The 26,794-nt window shown below is 34.2% G+C and overlaps 1 protein-coding gene across 2 annotated transcripts in view; it reads left to right on the plus strand.

The window, feature by feature from the left end:
* The window catches only part of LOC135134741 (uncharacterized), a 384,863-nt gene that overhangs the window by 340,581 nt on the left and 17,488 nt on the right, over positions 1-26,794 (plus strand). For both annotated transcript variants that reach the window (XM_064063549.1, XM_064063550.1), the window contains exons 4-5: positions 13,205-13,340; positions 13,698-13,831. In XM_064063549.1, coding sequence (XP_063919619.1) covers positions 13,205-13,340; positions 13,698-13,831 — 270 coding nt within the window. The remainder of the gene's footprint in view (positions 1-13,204; positions 13,341-13,697; positions 13,832-26,794) is intronic.

Consider the following 26,794-nt stretch of genomic DNA (forward strand, 5'->3'; position numbering starts at 1 on the left):
TTTTACAATTTTTGTAGGTCCAACCATTGGATTTTTCGATTTCATTAATTTTAGATTTTACAGTATACATTCCATTTTTTCGATTATGCACTTTTTCGATTTTTCATTTACATGCATTATATTTCGTTTCCTCACGTCCTTGATTTCCAATTTTTAGATTATTCAAAGTTTTCATTTTATACTTTTACATTTTTTCAATTTTTATTTATCAATGTTGCAATTTTGTCATTTTTACATTTTTTTAGTTCGAAAACTTGAAAAATCCCAAAAGTGGAAAGTCGAAAAATTGAAACATTGCTCATTTTTCACGTTCTTGGTTTTTGTTTTCCCGTTATTTTAATTTTTCTTTTCCCAATCACAATTTTTCGCCCTTTCGTTTTTTTTTTCAATTTTTCATTTATTCAGTTTTTCAATCTTGTAGTTTTAAATTTCTTGATTTTCCAATTTTTAAATTTTTCAGTTTTACAATTTTTGTAGGTCCAACCATTGGATTTTTCGATTTCATTAATTTTAGATTTTACAGTATACATTCCATTTTTTCGATTATGCACTTTTTCGATTTTTCATTTACATGCATTATATTTCGTTTCCTCACGTCCTTGATTTCCAATTTTTAGATTATTCAAAGTTTTCATTTTATACTTTTACATTTTTTCAATTTTTATTTATCAATGTTGCAATTTTGTCATTTTTACATTTTTTTAGTTCGAAAACTTGAAAAATCCCAAAAGTGGAAAGTCGAAAAATTGAAACATTGATAAACTAAAAATTGGGAAACTTAAAAATCGAAAAAAATGACTGAAGCGAAAAATTGGAAAGAAGAAAAAATAAATCGAATCGAAAAATTACAATATTATGAAAATTGTAAAGTCAAAAAACTGTAACATTGAAAGATCGAAAAATTCTAAAATTAAATATCGAAAAATTGAAACATTAAAAATCTAAAAATTGAAATATGGAAAAATTCTAAAATCGTAAAACTGAAAAAGTTAAACACTTTAAACATAATATTTATTTATACATATCTAAAATGAAAACTAAAAAAATTGAAAAATCGAAAAATTGGAAACCGAAAAGTTGCAAATCAAAACACTTTAAAATCAAAAAATTGAAAAGTTTCACATTGAAATAACAAAAAATTATAAAATCGGAACATTGAAAAACCGAAAAATTGAAAAAATAAAGAAAATAAAAAACGAAACAAAACATTGGAAACTTTAAAATCGAAAAAACGTATAACCAAACAATAAAAATTGAAAATTCGAAGAATTGCATATCGAAAAATGGAAGAAACAAAAAAAATTAAAAATTGAAAAATACAAATCGAAAAGTTGAAGAAATGAAAAATTTAAGAATCGGAAAACTGGAAACTTTTAAATTGAAAACTCGAGAAATTTTAAATTGAGAAGAAACAGAAAAACAATTTTAAAATGGCAAATCGGAAAATGTGAAACCGAAGAAACAAAAAACCATAAAATGGGGTAATTGAAAAATCGAATAACGGAAAAATTAAGAGCAAAAATCCGAAACGAAATGTTCCGAATCGAAAAATTCAAAAATCAAAAATTGAAAAGAGGAGATACTCAAATCGAAAATTTGCAAAATCTAAAAATTGAAAAATTCACAAGTTGGAAAACTGAATACTAAAAAATTTAAAATTAAAAACTTGGAAAATTGAAAGACTAAAAAATTTAAACTTGAAACTCGAAAAATCTCATTGAATTGAAAAATTCAGGTCAAAAAAGCTGCGGAAGCGTTATTTACCAATGGTTTTTACTTTACAGAGGTTAATAAAAAACAAAAATCGCATTTTTTTCTATTTTTCAAAGAAACGGGATTTGTTGAGCTGCACTTGAGGGCAGGCGCGGATCCAGGGGGGGGCAATGGGTGCAATTGCCCCCCCCCTGACACACGACCGAGGTACTTTATTTTGAAAAATTTCAAAATTTCGCATTTCATTTTGTAAATACAGTACCTACAACCTCTATAATCCGAATTCATGATTATCCGAACATCCAGTAATCCGAACAGAGGCTATTTGAAGTCGATGCTTCTTTAATTCGAACAAAAACTCTGCAACCAAACTGAACTTGGAAACACGCACCTACTTGCAAAAATGACGCAAGATCTTTCTACATATATTGTATGGAATAAGTATTTTGAAATTTTTAAAAATTGGCATATTTCAATGCACTGAATTAATTAACTAATTCTGGAAAAAAGGTTGAAGTTATCGCAGAAATGAGGCCCGAAATCTGCAAGAAAAGGTATTTAGGTAGTTAAATTTAGAAAATCGTCGAAAATGGGTCGAAATTTGCATGAGGAACATTTCAATTTTTCAAAAAGTTTCCTAAAAATTCTGAAAAAATTCACGGATATATGTATACAAATTTCATTCGAGATACACCCACATAAAACTTTATGACAGATAATGAGTGAAACCCCTGCACAATGGCAACAGTAATTTATTGCGTTTAACACCCTATGCGACCAGATATCGGCACGTTCCGCCAGAATTTTTCAGGGCCGTACTCTGTTAAAAAATAAGGTGAAATAATAGACAAATTGTATTAGTTAAATAATATTTATAAATTGTCTTACTTGTCGGTCACTACAACGACCAACAAGTAAGAAGTGAAATCAGTTATTGAAATGAAGACCAATTCAAATCTACCCAAAGTACTTTTTGGGAATTTGAGTAAACAATTTCATTACCGAAAGCAGGTAAAACTTTCAACTCAACCCGAATACGGCTTTGTATAAAATGACCTGTCAAGCCCTTTTCATTATTTATGGTTGCGGTTTCAGGAGCACCGCTTTTTGAGTGATTGGTCCCATAAACATGTATGTGGGTGTATCTCGAATACGGTTACTATACGCTGTTAATGGTAACCGAGCAATATTTTCGAAAATTCGGTGTGAAATTCGAATTTTTCGAAATTTTAAAAAATTGCCATAAGTATTTCAACTGGACGAATCTGGAAAAATGATTTAAGTCATCGAAGAAATGAAGCCAGAAGTGACTTCTGAGGCCCAAAATCTACAAGAAAATGTATTTAGTTAAATTTCGAAAATCGTCGAGAATACATAATGGAAAATTTCATTTTTGAAAAATTCGTCTAAAAATTCTGAAAAATTTCAGGATATAGATCCCGGCGTGTTGATTCCAAAAAGATGTTTATTTTTCACTCGTATATAATGTTTGTTTTATATCCATGATTTGATAAACGTAAAGCGGCATCTTATATCCGGGGCACAATGAGCGGGCATAAAAAGTTATTACGCCCTCTCATTATGCCCTATTTTGCTAAACCGAATTAAACAAAAATTAAAAAAAATTATTGTTTATTTTTAACCACTTATTTATTTTTTGACAATTTATTTAATAACGAAGATACAAATTACAATTTACAAACTTGCTATTCATACCAAACTATTCAGGTAAACTTAAACTTTTCGGAGGTGCCTCTATTGGAATTATTTCTGCCACTGCTTCCATTCTGCTAGCACCGAATAACGTATTATATAAAAATCTTGAATTGTGTTCACTCATCCTCCAACTACCTTTACAGCATAAAACATTCGTATTTAAATTAATTACAATCATCAAAAAATAACTTAGTTTACCTTCTGAAGTAAATATCTGTTGTCGGAAGCATCTTTTAGAAATTGCATGACTTGTTCGCCAGTCAAAACTCGGGATTTTTTTGCCACATAACCTTTTAGGTTTTTTATAGAAATATGTCAAACGATGATAATTAAAAATGTCTATGTTGTCGTTTACTCTTAAAGTTGTCTTGACCATCGAGTATTTTCACCATAAGGAACTGGGTGAATATTTTTCTGACTAAAAATGAAGAACACAGTTAAATAATTATTTTATAAACAGAATAACTCACCAATTCTTGGAAGTAAGCCACTTCTTAATCTTCCAATTAAGGAAAATTTTGTATTCTTTTTCATATATGGATCCTGATGTTCCAGGTAACACATTTTCATTGACTTTTTGCGCTTTCTTCACAATGTTTTCTGGAATTTCACAATTTTCCTCATTCATTTCCGCGGTCGAAAATATACGTGTTGACACCGTGAATAGACGCCGTGTTTGCAATAAACATAGAATCTCCTTGACAACAAAATCAACGCCACGTAAATTTTTTTTTTTTTACGAATTAATTATATAAATTAGTCTTTTTTTTAGATTTTCTCGTGAAAAATAAAAAATATGCACCACGGGCACAACTTGATGTTTATAAATCTCGGGCAACTTACAAAATCTCGGGCCAGAGGCCCTCGATTTTGTAAACGTTGCCCTCGAATATAAACATCTTCTTTGTGCCCTTGGTACATAAATAACTATTATAGTCACGGAGTAATATTTTTTTAGAATGTATCTTTTATCCATTGTTGTTTAAGAATTCCTTAATTTTGTTTAATAAAATTAAGGTTTATTTCTTGAAGTTTGTTTTCAACTGTGTATGAAGTTGTTATTCAATTTCCTTTCAGATTTTTTGGAAAATCGCTGATCCGAACACACCTTTTTCCCAATTAATTCGGATTATCGAGGTTCTACCAAAGATTAAAGAAAGTACTTTCCTTAATCTTTGGTTCTACTGTACACTATACCTGTAACGAAAACAACCAAATGTCACCCATGTTATGTGAAAAAGAATATACTAGTTAAAATTGTATATTTTTTTTTGTTTAGAACGAATTTCTGGGAGATAGGTAAAATCTCACAAAAATTGCCCCCCCCCCCCCCCTAAACGAAATCCTGTATCCGCGCCTGCTTGAGGGGCGATGAAAGTTCTGTCGAAATAACCTTGGACCAATTTTTTACTTAATATTTATAATTACGATTTTGAGTTCTGAATTCTGCAGCATCATGGACAGTCTATAAAGGTACCCAAAATTTATTCATCTTCTCCCAAAAAGTGATGACGTCAAGTAATTTTGATCTTAAATGTGCGAAATAACAATAATAAATAAATAAAATAAATTTTAAAATCGCAAAAAAATTTAGTTGCAGCAGTACCTACATATTTACAAAATCTGAGTAAGTACTTAAAACAGACACAGGAACTACTTTGTAGTTTAATGAAGCTGCAGTACGGGAAAATTGCATACCTTAGTTTTTAAAAGTGTGCTAGAATACTCAGCGTTTATAATACTTAGTTAACAATAAAATTATGGAACAACCCAGGTAGCATTGATCTATGTCTTCATTTGGAACATGATCCAAGCAATAATCATTCAGTGGAGTCCTAGTATCGATGATGCTCTCATTTGCGCCAGTGTATTCGTATTTTGCGAAGCAACAGCAGCTTTTTTACGGTCATAGTCAATTAATTAAAACTAATCCCTATCCGTTTAAAAAAAAAAAATTAGGTCATTGGTAATTTTGTTACGGCACTGTCCCGTCGAAATCGATGGCCGCAAATAGCCGAAAAATCGCTAATAGCCGAAATTAATTACAAAAGCTATAATTCAGCAAAGTCCAATAATCATATAGTGTGTGCAAACTATCCCACTTTCCGGCGTCCGAGCCTTCAATTTCCGGCCGGGCGAAATAGTTTCCGGTATATCCCCTTCCAGGATCGCACATCAAGCAATTCTTCTATGAAAACTCACCTGAGGAAGAGCTCAAGACGCGCGCCAGGACACATGGAAATCGTCCGTTTTAAGACAATGTTATAGGCGTCATTAAAAAGTTAATATGTTTTGAGTGTTCCTTGTACCAGCGCCGATAAAGAGGGGATAAGGATGCCTGCTGTGGCCCCAGCAGCAATAACGGAAACTAAATTTCCGCCGCCTTTGGCCGCACGAATGGTTATTATATTCATTCATTCAAGCGCCTTTGCCTGAGCTTGGCAGATCAGAGAAACACTCTGAGAAATGGGACACGCTGGCAGCCGTGCGACTGAATAAGAACGAGCCCCCAGCCAAATCCTGTCGATGTAGAAAAAGGACGAGAAACAATGGTGCCAATTGTCGCTACAACTGGGGCAAATTATCCGCCTTTGATACAATCTATAATTTACATGCAAGCCAATTAAGTCACTGTGGCAACAGTTAACTACCCACGAGGTCGTGCACACAGCCATAGCACACATTTTTTTCAAGGAAATGAACCAGTGGCGTAGCAGGGGCCAGCAACCCCCAAACGAGGGACCGACAATCATAGGAGGGATTCAGTTTGGAATGGAAAGCTGATTCACACTATTTGTGATGACGTTTGAAAGTTTGTAAATACATTTTTTTAATAATGTTTAAAATATGTATCTACTATTGTACATTTACCGAATAAGTGGAGTTATCAGTCTAAAAAGCGGATGTTAGGCACAAAAAAAAACGAAAATAGACAATAAAACGGGGGATTTAGGCCTGAAAGATGGCAAAATAAATTTTACGCGCCTGTTTTTTTTTAAATCTACATTTTGATTATTTTACATAACCAGCGATCCAAATCTTCGTTAAAATTTACATCACAAAATAGACATTTTTCTAAATTTCTCAAAATCACACGGTATTAAATGAGAATATTTAAAATTTCAGTGGGTTCCATTTTTAAATCTTTTTCAACATTTTTGCTTTGTAATATTATGCTAACATCAAAATTGAATGCATAAATGTTTGAAAATGTTTTTGCCGGTTAATGAATGCATCTTATACTCCTTGTTTTTGAAATAATATACACACTCGTGTGCAATGCAACTGCTGACATCCCTCGACCAATAATCATAAAATTTTAAAAAATCACGTAAAGATAACCCATATTTACGACTCTATCTATTCAGTAAACGGAGTACGATATGCAGTGAGCAGGATTAGGCAAGTTTAACTACTTTATTAAATTTTATACACAAAATCTTTCTAAGAACTCTTTCAAATAAACGTTGTTACTTTCTGAAAGATAACCAAGGAAATCCATATCCAAGATTTTTCCACTATCCAGAACAGATTCGCAAATCTAAAACGGGACCGAATTCATTCACCAAATTCAGATTGGTAATATGGACTTTTTAATAAGTTATTTCATACAAAAATTTGAACACGAAAAAAATGTTCTTAATGAACTCGATGCTAGAAGCACTTTTTACTCATTCCAAAAACGAAGAACTGATTGTAGTTTTAGATGAGTTGCGTGCAATATCAGCGAGCATATTAAATAATTTAAATTCAATTTACACTTACGTACGTATGATATACACCCCGTACACACCCAAATTAATTTTAAGTATGGAGATATTTCAATTTAACATGGGAGTAGATTTTTTCTTTCGTATAAATTAAGACCGTATTCGAAACAGCCTCGCTGTAACAGTATGAACTCATCAAATCAAAAATTTAGAATGTTTTCCACTGTCGAATTTAAATTTTAAAATCATCCGTAAAGGTAAATGTTTTAGATCCGGGTAATAATCCGCATTTAGATACACCAAATATTCGGATGTAAATCCGGAACCAAATTACGGATCTTACAAAACTGAAAGTGCGGATCTAATTCAGATTAAACCCGGGTTTGAAAAAATACAGATCTGGTGAACACCGCTACTCTGACAAGATTGTTACAATCAAAAAATTTTCAAATTCAAATGCAAGCTTAAGGTGGAACGCTAGACGACTGGCACGTTTGACTTTGGCGTAATTGTTTTGCCCTAAATGCAACGTTTATTATTCATGTATTTCTTTAAACACTGAATTATACAAATTATTGCTCTATGTACTGAATTATGTAAATAAGAACACATCAATAAAGTAAAGTTCTGTATTCAATAGAGAAAGTCAAATTTTACTAAATGGGGCAACTCAAAAAATGGTCCACTCGTTACTAAAGTGGAGTAGGTAGACACAATATTATTGATTATATTATTACATTTTTATAAAGAAAAAAATATATATATATTTGTTTTTTTAAGGAAGTAAATAAAATTCAATGCTCTTCCGTTGGCAGGTACTTTTTATAAATATATTTTTATACTTTATATTGGCAGAAATTCTTCTACTTTTCTTATTTGTATCTATGTGACATATTAGAAAATTCACTAATAAACTATTTGCTAAAGAAAAATCTAGAAGTAATCGTCTAAATCTATCGCACGAAAAAATATTGTCGGTGCCCAGCAGAGAGGGTATAAAACTGTTCCGCCTCCTCATTGTGGGTTTCCATAATCCTTAAAACTTACATAGAATAGAGTGAACAAAGATAAAAATTTCCTGATTTGATTACAGAAAATTCTAATAGTAGAGTGATTTTTTAACAAGAATGAATTTTTATTTAAAAAATTTATTGTGGGTAGATTTTAAATGGGAAGTAGTAGTAATTTATTATTTGCCTTACAGGCTTAATGATATTCCCAGTAGGGGTACATATTAACTTAATCTACATCAGATAAATCAATAACAATAAAAATGAATAAAATAAAATAAAAATTCGAGTGTTATATAATAAATATTCTATTATTTCTGCTTGCCCACCCCTTGCCATAGTTCCCTTATCTTCCATACTTCTTTCATCCAATCCAGTCCTCTTCCATCCTCGTTTAGCACTTCTTCCCTGCTTTCCTCCGATTCTCTCAATCCTTCACATCCTTCCAGCATATGCTCTATTGTTTCTCCCTCTCTCCAACATATCCTACACCTTCTGTCAGTTTCATCTATCCAAAAATTATTCTCTTTCTCTTCATTTCCACACCTAAATCTCGCCATCATTCTTTTCTCCTTTATACTCTCTCTCTCTCTGTACTTTGGTACTTCATCCTTTACTATTTTTCTATAGTCTGCATTATATCTAGACTCCGATATTCTCGCTCTACGTTCTTGCTGATCTATATCCTTATCTCTTACACTCAGTTCTTCTTTCACACTCCTTCTCATTTCTCTCATTCTCTCTATTTCTTCACATGCATATCCCTTTCCTTCATAATACTTGTCCCTTTCGTTCCAAACATGTTTTCCTTCTTCCTTTCTTATTTCTTTCCAACATTCTTGCAATATCTTGCAATCAGCTCTCCCACTCTCACTGAACTTCTCTTCAAATCCAACCGCCCTTTTACCTGCTTCCACTCTCATTTTCTCCCTTTTTGTTTCTTCTCTCACTATATACCCCGGCGTATACTTTTCCAATCCCAATGTCCATTTCAAGTATTTTTCTTGCACTCTCTCTATTTCTTCATATTCCCTCCATCCCCAAATCTCAGCTCCGTACATAAATACACTTTTGATCAAACTATCAAACATCATCATTCTTCTCTTATAATCATGTCCAAATTTTCTCTCTCTTATTCCCCATACTATTCCTATCACTTTGTTCGCTTTTTGGACCATTTCTTGAATATGCGCTTTATCTGAGTTATTGCTCATTAATGTATATCCTAAGTTTACTGGAATTCTTTCACCTGTTCAATGTTCTTCCCTCTCCATGCCCACTCTTCCTTCTCCTTTCTTAATTTCTTCACAAACACCACCATTTTTGTTTTTTCCACATTCACTTCCAATTCCTTTTTTTTACATACTTCTCCAAACTTTTAATCATTGCTTTCGTTTCTTCTCTTTTCTTTGCCACAATCACCAAATCATCTGCATACGCCAACGACCACACTTTCTCTTTGCCGACTACCACCCCTCCTGTCTGTGCTTTTCTGAACATTTCATCTATATCTCCTAGATAAGCTGCAAACAATGCGGGGCTGAGTGGGCATCCTTGTCTCACTCCTCTATTTGTATAAAAACTCTCACTCTCTATTCCATTCACTCTCACCGTATTTACTGTTTCTTCATATATTTCTTCCATTTTCGTTACCAAGTATGCATCTACTCCCTTTCTCCTCAAATACTCCCACATTTTCTCTCTATTCACGCTGTTAAACGCTGCTTTGAAATCTATGAACAATGCGTACATTCGTCCACACTCTTTCCTTATTTCTCTTCCCACTAAATGCCGCAGGATGTACACATTGTCCATAGTACCTCTTCCTTTCCTAAACCCTGCCTGACCGTCTGGTAACATACCCCTTGCTTCCATCTCCTTTCGTAACCTCTCATCGAGTATCATTGCATATATCTTGTACGCGTATTGAGCAAGGTAATCCCTCGGTAGTTCTTCGCATCACTTTTTTGCCCCTTTTTAAATAATGGGATTATTATACCTTCTCTCCACTGCCGAGGAAACCCTTTTCCCTTCCAAACTCCATTTACCACTTCCCATATCTTTGCTTTCACTCCTTCTGTCCCGAACATCCACGCTTCGTTCTGGATTCCATCCCCTCCTGGTGCCTTTCCTTTTTTCAGTCTTTCAATCTGTCTTCTATTTCATCTTTTGTTATTTCCGAACCTCTCCACATTTCTTCCGTCGTTGTGATTCCTTTATTTATTTTGCAGCATTTTTCCTCACAACCTCCCAATAATTCCATAGTGTGTTTTCCATTTATGTATTTTGATTTTCCCGCTGACTTCAGTCTTCCTTCTCCGTTCCTTGTTTATACATCTCCATACTTGCTCTTCTGTTTTCAGGGACTTTATTGTCTTCTCTTCTTCTTCTCGTTTTTATCTTTTTCTTTCTTCTCATTTTCTCCTATAATTCTCTCTTGCTTTTAGGTACTCTTCTTTCCTTCCCTTGTTATTCTTCCATTTTCTTAATTTTTTCCTTGCTTTTTTCTTCAACTCACTACATTCTCCGTTCCATCCATTATTCCTCCCTTGCCATATGTATATCTTTCTTTTTACCGTAGCTTCTATAATTAGGTTGCTCAGTTCCATCATCATAGCTTCTATATCTTCTTTTACTTCGAATTTCTTTTTTTCTAGTCTACTTCTGTATCTTTGAATTCCCTCTTCATCACATATCATTTAGATGGGAAGTAGTATTTTTCATTAACAGATCAATTTGATCCAGCAAGCAATCGAAAAAACTGACGAATATTGACATTTTGAAAATGACACAGGACGAAACTTCGGAATGAAATGTATGTATAAAAATTAACATAACGTTTGTGTCTGTTCAAGTCATTAAACATATTGCCCGTTATTTTATTGTGTTTATTTTGGTTTTTTAATTTTAATGTTTTTCTTCTTTGACTTCATACTAAATAATAATTTATTACATATTTTAGTTCTTTTCCACATACGTATCTGACCGCAAAACCGAATGCTTTGAATTCTTGCAAACGTTTTAAGGTTATCGTAAGTATGGCAAAAGGATAATCAAAATTTATTTGTTTGTCCCCTACCAAAAAATTAATGAGCTCATCATTTGCCGATTAATGTTATTTAAATTTTACAGAATAAGATACACCTGTACTTGTGGTTTATAAATTCATATTGAATTCTTACCCCAGACATCTAAATTTTATTAAACAATTGATATGTACTTTTATTACTAGCAACGCAAAACATTCATTAAAAATATTACAGTGAATTTGTAGTAATAATAAAATAGTACATACATTCTTAATCTACCAAGGACTAGGAATATTAACAATTATTTAACTCCAAATCTACCAGTTTCTAAGATAATAATCGACATAATAGCAGTCTGACTTGTATAAAATCGAATTCGTTGTCATAAATTAGAAAAATCAACCGAAAACGCTAATAATAATTACTTTAGGGTAGGCTGTCGACCTTCTCAGAAAGGCTGTTTGTCTGGCCTGTTTAAATACAGTTGCGCTCCTAGCGGTAAGACCCTGAAATATCCACTTAAAATGTGTTGAATTCAAACCCATGGTATATTTTGATTTTAATAAAGACATTATTATTTAAATAAATTATACCACTAACAAATATTTAACATGACGAAGGACTTTAAAATACGTTACTTTGTCACTGTGAGTATTCTATGATATTTAATATACAAACTAAGAGGAAGAAACAGAAGACAATGGTGTTTTTTACGATATTTCATGTTACATTTTTTTGATTGATTGAACTGCTTTCATGGGTTTAGAATATGAAAAAAACTGCAGTTTAAAGTATAATACATATATATTAAAAAAGAAAAAAATTGTTTTACGTCCTCTAGCGAGTCCCCTTAAGACTAAATTTTATCACGGACAAATTATCGAAATTTGGTTATGACACTGACTCATTGTTATAAAGTACGGCTAAAAATACATAAAAATTGCAAAATTCTTTATTAACTTTTAAAACCCCTCACAGCGTGACCAACCGCAAACCTTAATAAAACTCGGCGTCTCTTCCTGCGAAGCGATCAGTACCGGACTCGAAAAATTTGTAAAAAATACAAGGTAAAAAATACGACGTTTGGGAAAGAAAATGTTCTGAGAAATGCATATACTCGACTGAAACATGACGACTCAAGAAAAACAAATAATAGAGGAAAAACATCTACAATCAGAATTGAAGAAACAAGAACTTTAAGATAAAGTTTTAATTTCGAATTTAGTTTTCGCTTGACTGTAGCAGTTTTTGACCTCTATTATTTTTCGGAAAATATTCTTAATTTTTGTCTTTTTAAATTGCATAATCATTCATCGGATGCTCACTACTACTTTTCTAATCATTTTATTAAGTAAAAGATACATTTTCAGACAGTAGGTCTTAATAGTTGAAAAATAATGTATCTACATTACATTATGGAGAATAAACATCAAATACAATGTCTACTTATTGTTAATAAGAAGCGAACAAATGAAATGTTAAATTAGAATACCAATCCTATATTATCGGACGTGGCGCCGTAATCCAGCCCTGGAAACCAAGCAAACACACACAATTTGACGGACGCTTTTACGCTGAGAGTAATATAAACAACCCTAAAAGCTTACTACCAAATTCGGCAGTGATTTTCACTTATTTATAGGCATTCTTTACCAGCTTTCCATAGAATTACAGTACCACCCTGCAAATATATCCCGGTTCACTGATAAAATTGTTAACAAAGGAATTTGATTTTATGTTTTACCCTCTTAAAGATCTTACATATTATCTTGTTCATTGACTCGACAGTCTGGATAATAAGGGGGCATGTTAGACGCTGATAAGCTTTCTGAAGTCCGCCAAGTCTCTCGAGAGACATAAATAAATTATTCTACATGTACATAAATCTGGAACGGATTGCATAACCTTCTCCTAGACTAGTAATCAAGTTTCGTCTATGGTATTAAACAAAAATTAAATTGTTGTCTCAGTTGGACAAACATTTCCCTCATTTAGGTATCCCCGCTAAAATCCACTTTATTTGCAGATGTCAAGATCCAACTCAACTCTAGTGACTTTAACGGACGTGAAGAGGGAGACTTCTGGAGAATTTAAGTGTGAAGTTTCAGCGGATGCACCACGCTTTCATACCGACATACGTGCCGCGAATTTACTTGTTGCAGGTATTATTAAACTTTAGAGACCCTATTCGTCCTGATAGAAGACACCTTAAGCCTTTATGTCCGTCGGAAATACCCTACTCCAACATCTGCTCAGGAATCTAAAAATCTTTATCCTTTGACAATAAACCGTAAATTCAAACGCCGTCCTTATGGCCATTAAACGTTGACACTCTCAAAGCAAATAGCTGCGGTATCAGTGAATTGCCGGCTCTTTAAGCAATGTATCAGTCGAAACCGATAAATTAGCTTTGCCATTCACTGTTGCTCAATTATTGCCATTGATGAGCTGTTTACTGTGTAATAACATAATTGGCTTTACATCTCTGTCTTATCGCCCTCCAATCGCTATTTTTTCAGATGTGCCAACAGAAGGCCCAGTGCTGAGGACAGAAGTTCAGGAAAAATCGATAGGGGCTAGGATAAAGGCTAATTGCACAACGCCGGGGTCTTTCCCACCCATGAATATTACTTGGTTCATCAACGATGTTCAGGTAAACATTCTTTTTTATTGTTAAGACGAAAGTTTTCTCTCTTTTCGTTTTGTGCTATACGTGAAGGGCTTAAAACCGCAGAAATGTTAATTCGGGAAAAGTTACGATTGTAAATATGACTTTTATTTTACTCAAAAAAATTAAAGGTCGTGTCGACCAGGTAGAATTTAATGCGCGTTAAACGGATTTGTTAGTAGAAGACAGTAGATCTTGCATTTGATTTAAGTAAGCATTCGAACTGCAGACTTTCTGTTTGTGTTACTAGGTGGCGTATATGCACACTCAACACTGTTTTAGAATATTTTATCACTGTGTGAATAAGTTAAATCCTGTGGCTGATGGAAAAATAATTTGCTTTGCGTTGCAAAAATTCCACTTTAGATGATTTTTCACTTCTGAGAACAATTTAATCAACTATTTCACAGATGAATATCCGAATTAAGGTCATTATAACAATAACATACATTGTTTTTTTTTAATAATGATGCTACCATCTGCTATCTGTCATCTGTCTCGATTTTTATTAGAACGATCTTCGAAACTACCGGACCGATTGTTGTCAGATTTTATATGTATGTTAGGAATATTGCGTAGATGGTAAAATGCTAACTAAACTTCGTCTAGTCATCCCCATCAACTATACCGGGTGTCTGGAAAATGCCGGATTAATTGTCCGCTACGCTCTTAACAATCAACTAGTGAGTCTGGGAAAAATAATAAAAAAATTCTTTCTCACACTTTGGTGGAGTTATAATGATTTTAAAATTGGTTCTTTTACTGCGGTTAACAACTAAACAAAACATTGTTTATCACAATAACTCGTAATAAATCTTTTAGTTAATATTTCCATCGCCCATGACCAAGACCATGTGTAATTACCATTTCAGTTTAAGTGTACAAAGATATGGTTGTGTTGTTTTTGTAATAATTTGATAAAATTCCATTTGACAACAATTAAAGCAACTAAAACTGACGTATCAAAAATGGTCAAAGTTTTCAAAACCCTACGTTTAAAATGTTCGCAGTTAATTTTAGGTGTTTGATTTTCGGATTAATTTAAAGGAATCTGGTGTGTTCTTGCTGGATGAACTTGAAAAAAATCTCTTGAGCATTATTACATATTTAAAACAATTTTGGGGGGCTTTGGTGTTCTATTTTCGGATAATTCTGACCTGACCTGTTTTTGAATTAATTTTGAGACCCCGTTTTCTTTTTCAAAAATTTCAGACAATCTTAAGGTTCTAGGTATTCTTGCTTCGAAAAAAATTTGAGAGTGCTTTGGAGCCTCTAGTGTCTTTTCTTATAATAATTTAATTAAATTTCTTAGAGAATACGTCATTTGCAAAATCAGTCTTATCTTAGCAGGTACTAGCCCCAGCCGTCCGCTCTATATTTTCTTAGAGAGTATGTCATTTACCAACTTATCTTATACCAAGTAGGTACTAGCACCGCCCACCCACCCCCTATTTTCTCAGAGAATATGTCATTTGCCAAAATAAGACTTATATTAGCAAGTACGAAGTTGGTCTGGGAAGCGTATATCAACTACAAACCCAGAAGTCAAATCTTTTAATAATAGCCAAAGTCAACAACTGGCAAGAGAAAATGTTGATAATGAAGAATAAGAAAAACTTGAAGGGTAGTAAGAAGTTTATCGAGGACGATATGACGAGTATGGAGAGAGAAATACAGTGGAAGCTGAGACAAATAGCAAGAGAAAATAGGGCGATGAGGAAAACAGCGAAAGTCATGTACCAGAAGATAATAATTGATGGGGAAGGCTGGAAATGGAACCCAGTAGATGAAGTATTAGTAAGGGCGAAGACGGACGAACGAGCAAAAAACTAGTAACAGTCGAAACAGTGGGAGAAACAAATATGATGGCAATGGGAAAGACACGGGCCATGGAAAAAAGGTTAACCAAAAAGGAAGAGAAACAAAAAAGCGAAGGGTGCAAGTAAAAATTAAGGAGAAAGGATTGTTTGTGGGGACATGGAATGTGAGAGGTATATATGAGGAAGGGGCAGTAGAGAATCTAGTCAATCAGGTCAATATGCGCAAGCTGGATATCTTGGCGCTACAGGAAACTAAACTAAAGAGCTGTGAAGTAAAACAAATACGGAATTATATTTTGTTCTGTAGTGGAGGTGACAATAGAAGGCTAGGTACAGGTTTCCTAGTCCATGTAAGGCTCAAGTCTGCAATAGTGGAATTCAAGGCAGTTTCAGACAGAATGTGTATGCTCAGAATGAGGGGTGAATATCAAAAAATTAGTTTTATAAATATTCATGCGCCAACGGAGGTCATGCAGATGGGAAAAAAGGAGGAATTTTATAGCCAACTAGAGATAGAATATGGGCGGATTCCCAAATATGATGCGAAAGTAGTCTTAGGGGACGCGAATGCGCAGATTGGTAAAGAGCCAATGTACAGATCGACAATAGGTAATTTTAGCAAGCACCAAGTGAGTAATGAAAATGGGAAGTTATTAATTTCATTTGCAAGAAGTAGAGACATGAAGGTGAAAAGTAATTTTTTTCAGCGTAAAGAAATTTATATTTGGAGAAGTCCAGATGGTAGAGTAGTAAACCGAATAGACCATGTTTTAATGGATTACAAATGTAAGAACACACAGAGGGCCGGATACAAACTCAGACCACTATTTGGTGGGTATTAAAATGATACAGAACATACCATATAGTGCCAAAAAAGTAACATTTAAATAACGACGATACAACATGTCAAGAACAGCTGGCAAGAACAATGGGAGGAAATGGAAGCGCAGTAGAAACTAGATGGCAAAGCATTAAGGAAGCGATTAAAGAAGCGGAAAGACAAATCCCACAAGAAGGACTGGTAAAGAAAGCGACTTGGTTTGACGAGGAACGTAGGAAGGAAATGCAAAAAAGAGCGCAGCTATGTTTATTGACATTGTGAAACGCATATAGTACGGAGGTAGTGGAGAAATATAAACAGCAAAGGAAGAAGTGTAAGATGTTATGCAGAACTAAAAAGAGAATTTATGAAGAGCGACGCTTGCGTAATTTAGAAGACAGGTATAAGAATAAAGAATTATGGAACTTTTACCAGGAGGTGAAAAATGTAAGGAGCACACGAAAACAGCACATGATATTTGGCAAAGATAGTGAAGGACATTGGATTGGGGATGAACAAAAGTTAATGGAAGGGTGGGCGAATTATTTTGAGAAGCTACTTAATGGTGACAACGACAGAGTTACGGTGGTGGCGAGGGAAGAAGAATATGGGGAAGTGGAAGGAAAAGAACTACAAAGAGAGGAGGTAATGGAAGTTATATGGAGGTTAAAAAATAATAAGAGCAGTGGGAAAGATATGATTTTGGCAGAGCTCATTAAATATGGCGGAAGAGTAATTTATGAAGAAATATATCAGCTGGTAGCAGTAGTATGGGACAAAGAGGAAATGCCAAGCGAATGGTCAAAGGGAAGTATAATCCTAATACATAAAAAGGGATCAAAGTCAGAATATGAAAACTATAGAGGCATATCGTTGTTAAGTGTGGTCTACAAAATATTAGCGACGTGTATAAGAAATCGAATAGTAGCATAGATCGAGAGTAGTATAGGAGAATACCAATGTGGGTTTAGAGAAGGTAGATCCGTAATAGACCAAATTTTTGCGCTACGCGAAATCCAGGCTGAAAACTACGACAACAAACTTAAGACACATGTAATGTTTGTGGAGTAAGCAACACGAAAAGTAAAGTAAAGGTGGAGGGAAATGAGTCGAGAGAATTTCATGTAAAAGAGGGTTTGAGACAAGGAGACCCACTATCGTCAGTGCTATTCAATATAGTTTTAGAAAGGGTGGTAAGGGATAGTGGAGTGAACAGAACAGGGCTGATATATCATGAAAGGCACCAGCTGTTAGCATTTGCAGACGACATTGCAATAGTGACAAGAACAGAGAAGGAGTTAAGGGAAGTAGTAAGAAAGCTAGAAAGAGAAACAAGGAAAGTAGGGTTAGAAATAAATCAGAAGAAATCAAAATATATGAAATGGGATGATGAAGATTATGCACAATCAGACTTTAAAGTGGAAACTTGTGACGGCGGAATCGTACAATTCGAAGAGGTAGACAGGTTTTGTTATTTGGGTAAGGTGTTTACGAAGTTGCCGGGTATGAGTGCCGACACTCGCTAAACAGCATCCTAGCGAGTACTAATATTTCGAAAGCCACGAAAGTCAGAATATATAAGACAGTAATAAGACCGACAGTTACTTACGGGAGTGAGGTATGGGTGATGGGAGTTGAGGAGGAACAAATGATAGACGTGTGGGAGCAAAAAGTGATCCGAAAAATTTTTGGGGGCAGAAAGGTGGAAGGAATATGGCAGAGGAGGACAAACGCGGAATTATACAATTTGTATAATGAGCCTGATGTAGTTAGAATAGTAACAGGGCAGCGAGCAACATGGTTGGGCATGTAGCTAGGATGGGTAAAAACCGAAGTCCATTCAAGCTGTTAGAGAGCCGTATAGGGGGGCGCAGGAGGCAGGGAAGGCCGCGAAAGAGATGGATAAAGGAAGTGGAGGCGGATTTAAGGAAGGCTGGAATCACTCAGTGGACGAGAAGAGCGGAGGATAGGGATAGCTGGAGAAGAATTGTTAATTTAATTATTTGCTAAATTGTATTAAGTTATGGGCCTAATGGCCTTGTAATACTCAAATATATACAGGGTGTTATTGAAAGGTACGTACAACAAAATTGACAGTTCGTCGCGAAGTCTAAGAAGTCTGAAAAACTTATTTTGTGTTATCAAAATTATAAGGGGAAAATTAACCCTTATCCAACTTTTTTAGACGCTACTGAAGCATAAATAGGTAAAATTAATTTATTTGAGTAAATCCTAGCAACTGTAACAATGAAACTTTTGTCAAGACTAAATGTTGCTATAGAAACGAGAAATGATCTTTTTATCAGAGGCGTACAACGAATTTGGACATAAATTTTAATAATTTATATCTCTAAAAGGAGAACACTATTACCTATTTTTTTTTAAGTATTAGCACCCATACTTTGAGACCAATTGCCGATTTTATTTTGTACGTACCTTTCAATAACACGCTGTATATTACATATTTAAAACAATTTTGGGGGGCTTTGGTATTCTATTTTCGGAAAATTTTGACCTGACCTGTTTTTGAGTTAATTTTGAGACCCCGTTTTCTTTTTCAAAAATTTCAGACAATCTTAAGGTTCTAGGTATTCTTGCTTCGAAAAAAATTTGAGAGTGCTTTGGAGCCTCTAGTGTCTTTTCTTATAATAATTTAATTAAATTTCTTAGAGAATACGTCATTTGTAAAATCAGTCTTATCTTAGCAGGTACTAGCCCCAGCCGTCCGCTCTCTATTTTCTTAGAGGGTATGTCATTTGCCAACTTATCTTATGCCAAGTAGGTACTAGCCCCGCCCACCCACCCTCTATTTTCTCAGAGAATATGTCATTTGCCAAAATAAGACTTATATTAGCAAGTACTAGCCCCGCCCACCCGCCCTCTCTTTTCTTAAAGCGTATGTCATTTGCCAAAATCGGTGTTATTTTAGCAGCTGCTAGCCCCGCCCACTCATCCTCTCTTTTCTTAGAGGGTATGTCATTTGCCAAAATCAGTTTTAACTTAGGCGCTACTAGCTCCACCCACCCACCCTCTCTTTTCTTAGAGGGTATGTCATTGTCAAAATCAGTGTTAGCTTAGAAAGTACTAATGACTAACTTTTACAAAAAATGATCAAAATTTGGAAACATTATGAGCTTACTTATATGCACAAGGCAGGAATTTTGAACATTTTTTCTAGGATTTAGTTGGTTATGTTTTAATGGATTTCTCTTTTCTTGGTTCTGTTTTTATTTATAATTTACTAGCTTTTCGCCAGAAGGTTCACTCGCGTAAACGATTCATTGTGTTGGGCATTATTACCAACCTTCAAGTAAAAAATGTGTTGAAGGGCATTAATACAATTTCCAGTAAAAATCGACATAAAAATATTTTTGGTCATAAAAACTTTGTCACCTCCTTTCGTCTTCTTAGGAGTGGAATCTCGAAACAATCTGAAATACGTGTTTCATTATTTATGTTCAAGAGTATTCATATCAAGTTCCCCGTAAAAATTTAAATTTCCAGTAGAAATATTTCTCCCATACAAATTTCGCCGGCACTTTTCACCCCTTAGGGGTGAATCTCGGAAAAAAGCTTAAATACGTGTTTCATTATTTGGATTGAAGAGCATTAATACCAAGTTTCATGTAAAAATACAATAGAAATATTTTCGCATATAAACTTAGCCTCCATATTTCACCCCCTTAGGGGTTGAATTTTAGAAAATGTTTAAATACGGGTTTCATTATTTGTGTTGGAGAACATTAGTACCAAGTTTCAGGTAAACATTTCAATTTATAGTAGAAATATTGTTCCTATACAAACTTAGCCGCCCAAACTTAGACACCACTTTTCACCCCCTTAGGGGTCGATTTTCCGAAAATACTTAAATACGTGTTTCGTTATTTGTGTTGAAAAGCATTAATACCAAGTTTTAAATAAACATTACCATAGAAATATTTTCCCAATACACACCCCTTTTCGCCCCCTTTGGGGTTGAATATCGAAAAATGCTTAAACATGTGTTTCATTATTTGTATTGAAGATAATTAATACCAGGTTTCACCTAACAATGTAAATTTACAGTAGACATATTGGTCCTATACAAATTTTATCACCCCTTTTTACCTCCTTAGGGGATGAATTTCAAGAAATTCCTTTTTAAACGATGCCTCCAGTATAAAATGAACATTCTCTCCAAATTTCAACTTTTGACTTTCTTAAAAATAAAACTAACAAAGGAAGTTCTTCAAATACGAGTATACCAGTATCAAAGGAGTTTTGCAAAATCTGTTTGGAATAATACAGGGTTTCTATAAATGATTATAGGGTCGCAGTAGGTCATGTATATGTGCCGCCTCTCAGATTTAACTCTACGGAAATCCGTACTAAGTGCCCAAGGACGCATGACAAAGATTACACATGGACCACACACATGTATATAACTGGTTGCCGAAACGCTTTATATGTTTTTAAAAAACAAAACTAATTTATTACGATAAAAAGAAACAAATTTATTGCGGTTAAACATCACAGTAAATCTTCAAAAAGGTTCATCATTCTGTTCAAGGCACATGTTCACTCTCTTTTTAATTTCAAAAATGTCCTTTCGTCAATCTTGTTCAATTGTTCAATTCTGCTCAAGGCGTCTCAAATCATCAACAATTTCCTCAGATGAAATCTTCCACGAGATGTCTGTTTGATGATACTGCCAGTTCGAACAAATCTGTTGATTACATCTCTAATGTGGGCCTTCAACGATGTGTCTTGAATTATTAAATCACGGTATTTGGCCAGATATTCTTGCTTAAAGGCGGTTACAGAATGTACCCACTCTTCGTTTACGAAGTGCCATTGCGATAACAAGACATAACGATGAAAGTGTCTTGTTCCACAGAATAAACCATTTTCATAGGCTTCGCTTCATAATCATAGCACAAAAATAAAATTTTCATACGCAACCAGCAAGAGTTCTGAAAATAACTGTTTTGTTGTTTTGGGCTTGGATCAACGAGAATTACTGTAATTCGCACTTGAAAAACATTAAAACAATAAAAACGTCGACTTTAAATGACAAGTTACAAATGACATTAGACATCAATGCGACAAATGAGAACCGTCATAATGATGCATAATCACAGGCATAATTTCAGCGAAGCGGGATTTTTGAAATCCATGGCCAACTACGCCCTTAGAATCATTTATAAAAGCCCTGTATAAAGGGTACCCATCGAACGCAGCGCTTAAGCATCAGAAATGGAAGACAGTCAAAATCAGCAGATGTAGATGGCTTTGTTCAAAAGTCTCGTCCTTTTGACTGCTGGAAAATTATTTTTTAATGCGACTGCTCCATTCTTGGTGACAAGAATACCAGAATATGTTACGACAAAACCCGGGAGTCGGTGACCGTGACTGTCGGTATCGTAGTGAGAATTGTGACGTTAGCGCCACGTCCTGGACTGACTAGTTCCGCTGTTGACACGCCGGGTCGGCCTAGGCGAAGACGTAGTTTTCCTGCCGTGGAATTGGTGCTTTGTAGCGGGACGGTTGCTCGGGCGCCAGTTTCCTCTCTGTAGACGCAGCATCGGGGGCACTCTATCCAGAGAAACCGCTCTCCAGAGATCCAGTTAGCGGCCACGACTGGCAAAAATTATATTCCAGTTAAAATTAACGAAAACATTCGGCTTTTATTTCCCGCCACCACCTAAAATCTAAATATGGAAAAAACTAAATAAATATTTATAAAACAACTTTCAGACTCCACGCCGTTTCGTCAGTGAAACGCGGTTGTCATGAAGTAACCCCTGTCCCCGGTACTCTTTTAGTGGCTTCTAGCCAGCTAAAATTTGCTCATTACAATGTTATAGTCGTATTAAAGAGTAAAAAAAAAATACATATCTCATGAAAACATCGGCAACAAGGTTTTTGTTTTTAATTCGTTTCTTAAATGACTGAGCTAGTCCTTCATACATATAACCTTCATTCTTTTAATTTTATTTCACGGCCTAAATTCAGTTTAGTTCACAAAATAACAAGCATATCTGGTTTTTGTGCGTCTGTGCGAATTTTTTTTGGCATATAAATAAGAAAATAGCAACCTCATTTTTTCAAGAATATTAAAACACACTACTTAAATTTTAATAAAATTTACAGCTTTTACAACTGTGGCATCCAGTTTTTCAGTATTTGCAGATCAAGTGTCAACTTAATTATTGTTCCAATTTGTAGTTTCAAATATTTACTCCACCGTACAAAACAACAACAAGTTCTTTAAAACATAAAGAAGGTTAAATTTTTCATTACATTTCATCTCAAACCTGAATTTTTTAAAGCGCAACATCTTCGTAGAGATAAAACAAAACCCTTCTGGGACTAACGGGATTAAACCCTAATTTTTTAAGTCGCAAAACGTACGACGGAGTAGAGCTAGGAACAATGACAAAAGGCCTATTCGCCCTTTGTTCCATGACCCTGAATTTATTAGAATAATACGGTGCACATACAAGCGCACAATAATTTATTTTATTAACGGGAACATTGCGGCGAAACACAATATTAATCAGGTTAGCATATAGGTGAAATCGGCCAAATAAACAATGTTTAGATGTGTGGAAACATATTTCGACCAATTCCATTAGTTTGCGTTGGGCTGAAATATAGGGTCATAACACACAGTCGACTTAATGATAATAACAACCTGCTGAGCAGGATTCCAAAGATTCTGTTTATTAGTTGATGTTAGGGTGATTATTTTATAAAGAGTTAGTTTGTAAATATGTTAATAATCATGGTATAATTTTGTGGTCCGTTTATTTAAAAATTTCTAGCTCATTTAACATCATCTGAACTGACCTACACGTGATACAGTAACGAGCTTCGCTCGCTTTGTTTCTGTTGTTGACCGAAGTGGCAATAAGTTTACCTAACGACCGACGGTCGCACAATGTAATTTTCTCCACGTAACAGTTAATTCCATGAGATTTATACCTCACAAATCTGCGAGAAAATTATATACACTCTTTTCAAATAATTGATAAAATCTGACACTTTTGTACACCTTTTGTACACACTTTTAGGGACACCTCAACACTTTCTTGAATAATCTATAGAAACATGATTCTGAAACAATTTTCTACGACTGCAAAAAACTGCGTCTATGCAGACTCCCGACTAAAAAAACACAACTGTATCGTGGTCCAAATCTTAAACGTAGAGCAAATAGTGAATGCTGTAACGCCATAAAGTAAATTATTTCTGCCTGGATTTTGCATATTTTATAGTAAGAGAGAACGCAGCCGGCGTTTATGCTCACGTAAAGTGGCAATTTCCTATTTCGCTTTACTTCGTTTAAAATTGCCGGTCAAGACTAGGATGAGAACGAGGACACATCAAGGGAAAACTTGAATAATTTAAAGAGATTCCAAGTGCTTAAATTTCTGTGCCAATATTTGTACTACTTAAATTAAATTTGCACAATCCGCAATATATTATGCCAAGCTAAGACTACACGTTTTGTTAGTCTAGTCTCTTGTCTCCAGATAAATTTAATTAATCGGAATTTGCGCTGCTAAATGTGTGTAAAGTACATTATAAACATGTAGGTAAAGCTTAAAAGAATTTCACTGCAATTCGCTGCTTTCAAAAAGTGAAATGAACTAGTAAAAACGACAAAAACGAAAACTATTATAGTTGAGGATTTAGACTTTAGTTAAGAAATATTTTCTATTGATTCTTGTAATTAAATAGAGAGTGTGCAGTTGCTGAAATCTAGGAGAGGTGATTCGTAGCACTTCAATAGCTGGTTGGAAAAACTATTTCTGAAGGTTTCTATGCTTCTTCGTACTTAGCAGAAGCACTACAGTTTATAGTTTGTAAGTAATTAAGAAAATAATTTATAGTTACATATGATCTTGCTTTAGGCTAATTAAGAAACAATAAATTCTAATTATTAAAATCAAAGTTTGTAAACGCCACACCCACGGCACAGAATGGAATTATGACTGACACGAAAATTAATTAGAGCTGTTCATTCCTCAAATATCCTCATCAACTATTGTTTACTTGATAACAATGTATACACAAGCATCTTTATTTCCAGAACTTGTTGGTTTTCCAGAAGTAAGCAGGCATTCAAAATTAAAATTAATAGTAAGTAACTTTTTGTAATAATTTTCCAAAAACGTGTAGCAGTATGGATACAATGAAGTCTGGAAATCATTTTACTCGATTATTTAAGCGACATTCAGTAAATCCATTCATTGTAATAATTATATTAATTAACTATTTCTCTCATGACTGCGCCTTTGTCGAAGTTTTTGCAGTTCTAATTCCTTGTTGTTTTGTTTCCTTTGAGTAATTAGCGATTTCGCTGAGATTTTGCAAAATTTAACTTTTTTAAATTCCGTGTTATTCTAGTTCACTATTAACAAAAGCAATTATCAAGTTAAATTAACTTAGAAACTGCAGCACTTGCTGCTGATGCAAGTGTCAATCGTTAATAATTAGCAAATAATTATAGTCGTCTTGTAATATTTTAGCTTCTTATGCCGGTGCAAAATAATGAACTTTTGTTATTATCGTTATTTTTAATTTAAAAGATCGAGCAATCTTAACAAAGCATTTAAATGGGTCAAATCATCTTTTGTGGGTGTACTATTGTTAGAATTCAGAACTTGAAAATTATAAACAAAGAAACATTTGCTTCCAAGACAAATTGTGTAGTTTTGTCTGAAACAATCAGTTATCCTGAACGGATGCATAGTTTGAACTTTTAATATATTTTTTCTGATAAGTGGTATTTATTCACGACTATTTCAGTGATTTATTTTTGAAATTTAATTCCGTTGTTTGCCGCGTTCAGTTGTGGAAAATTTATGCTTTAAATCGAGTACTTCGAAACACTTTTAGATATATTGCATCATAAAGCAGAAATACTGTTGTCTGTCTAGGTCATAGATAAAATTCTACTACAGCGGTGTTATTTTTTTGGTTTTACGTTTTGTTTTTTTTTAAGTAAACAAGAATGTAAAAGTTTCCGGCTTTAATATAATGACTTTAGGATTAATTTTAAAAAATTAAAAACAAGCTTACTAAGCACACCGGCGTATAAATATTTATTGCATAAATTTTTCATCGAGCATCAATACTTAAAAAGAAAACTTTTTGGATATTAGCAAAACACCATTTAATTAGCGAGTTAACGAGAATTTAATCAAACAATTATTTTAGTTTGAATCGTTGGCCGCCGATGGGCAAACGGACGTCCGTCTCTTAAAATTAGATTACGAATGCATTAGAGTCGGTAATAATTTTCCCCAACTTGGTCACTCTCCACTTGGATTTAGCACAAGAATAATTAATTTTTTCTCTCAACAACGAAATTTCCGACAATTAAACTTGTTTCTTATGCTCGTAAAGAAACGTCGGCACCGCGCACCTCCATTAGATAAATTTAATTCCCTAAAATTGGCTAATCGTCTCAGCAATTTGTCCATAATTTCGTTTGGTACACGGAAATTTTGGAAGAGAGTGTATAATGAACGATTGGAGTGAGGATTTGAATTGACATTTCGACAAGCCGTAAGCCTTGTCAAGTTCTGTAAGTCTTATCTGTACCCAACAGAGGTCTACAATGTCGTTAAACGCCTTTTTGGACGTGACAGCCCGTATTCAAGTCATCTATCAGGATGGATATTCAATAAATGATGGGGTATTACGACAGAATCTAAGTGATATGCCCGCTACTAAAATTACGTTTGCACTCCTATCGCCGAACCGAACCGATTTGCTCCATTACTAAACTTTCTGATTCCAAATATACATCAGTTCCCAAACATTACATTTAGCTAGATACACACACAAATCGGTTCTACATCTAGGCTGCATATTCAGAGTACTCGTATCACACCAATTCCACCAAATCAGTGGCGTAGCGTGGAATTCACTGGCATTGCGACATCGCAATAATTTTGTGTATTGTAAAATTCAAATATCTAGACTTTTGTGATAAAGTAAATAATATCTACAGTTCAAAAAAATGTGTACATCTATTTTTATAAGTTTGATTACTATTGAGCGTACTTAAAAACTCAATACGGAATCATAAACTACATTGTGTAGGACTATGTTTCATACAATTTAAAACCCATTTACTATGTACAATTTTGAAGTGACGTCATCGTATTATTGGTGGGGATGATTAGACAAATTTTGGTTAGCGTTTTATCATCTACATGATATTCCTAATATAAATACAAAATTTGACAACAATCGACCCAGTACTTTCGGAGATTATCTGTCTTATAAAAATAGGGACGCAGACGGACAGAC

Source organism: Zophobas morio, unplaced genomic scaffold, assembly GCF_036711695.1.
Source record: "Zophobas morio isolate AGI-343-1 ecotype UQ-CSIRO unplaced genomic scaffold, CSIRO_AGI_Zmor_V1 ptg000023l, whole genome shotgun sequence".
Lineage (NCBI taxonomy): Eukaryota > Metazoa > Arthropoda > Insecta > Coleoptera > Tenebrionidae > Zophobas > Zophobas morio.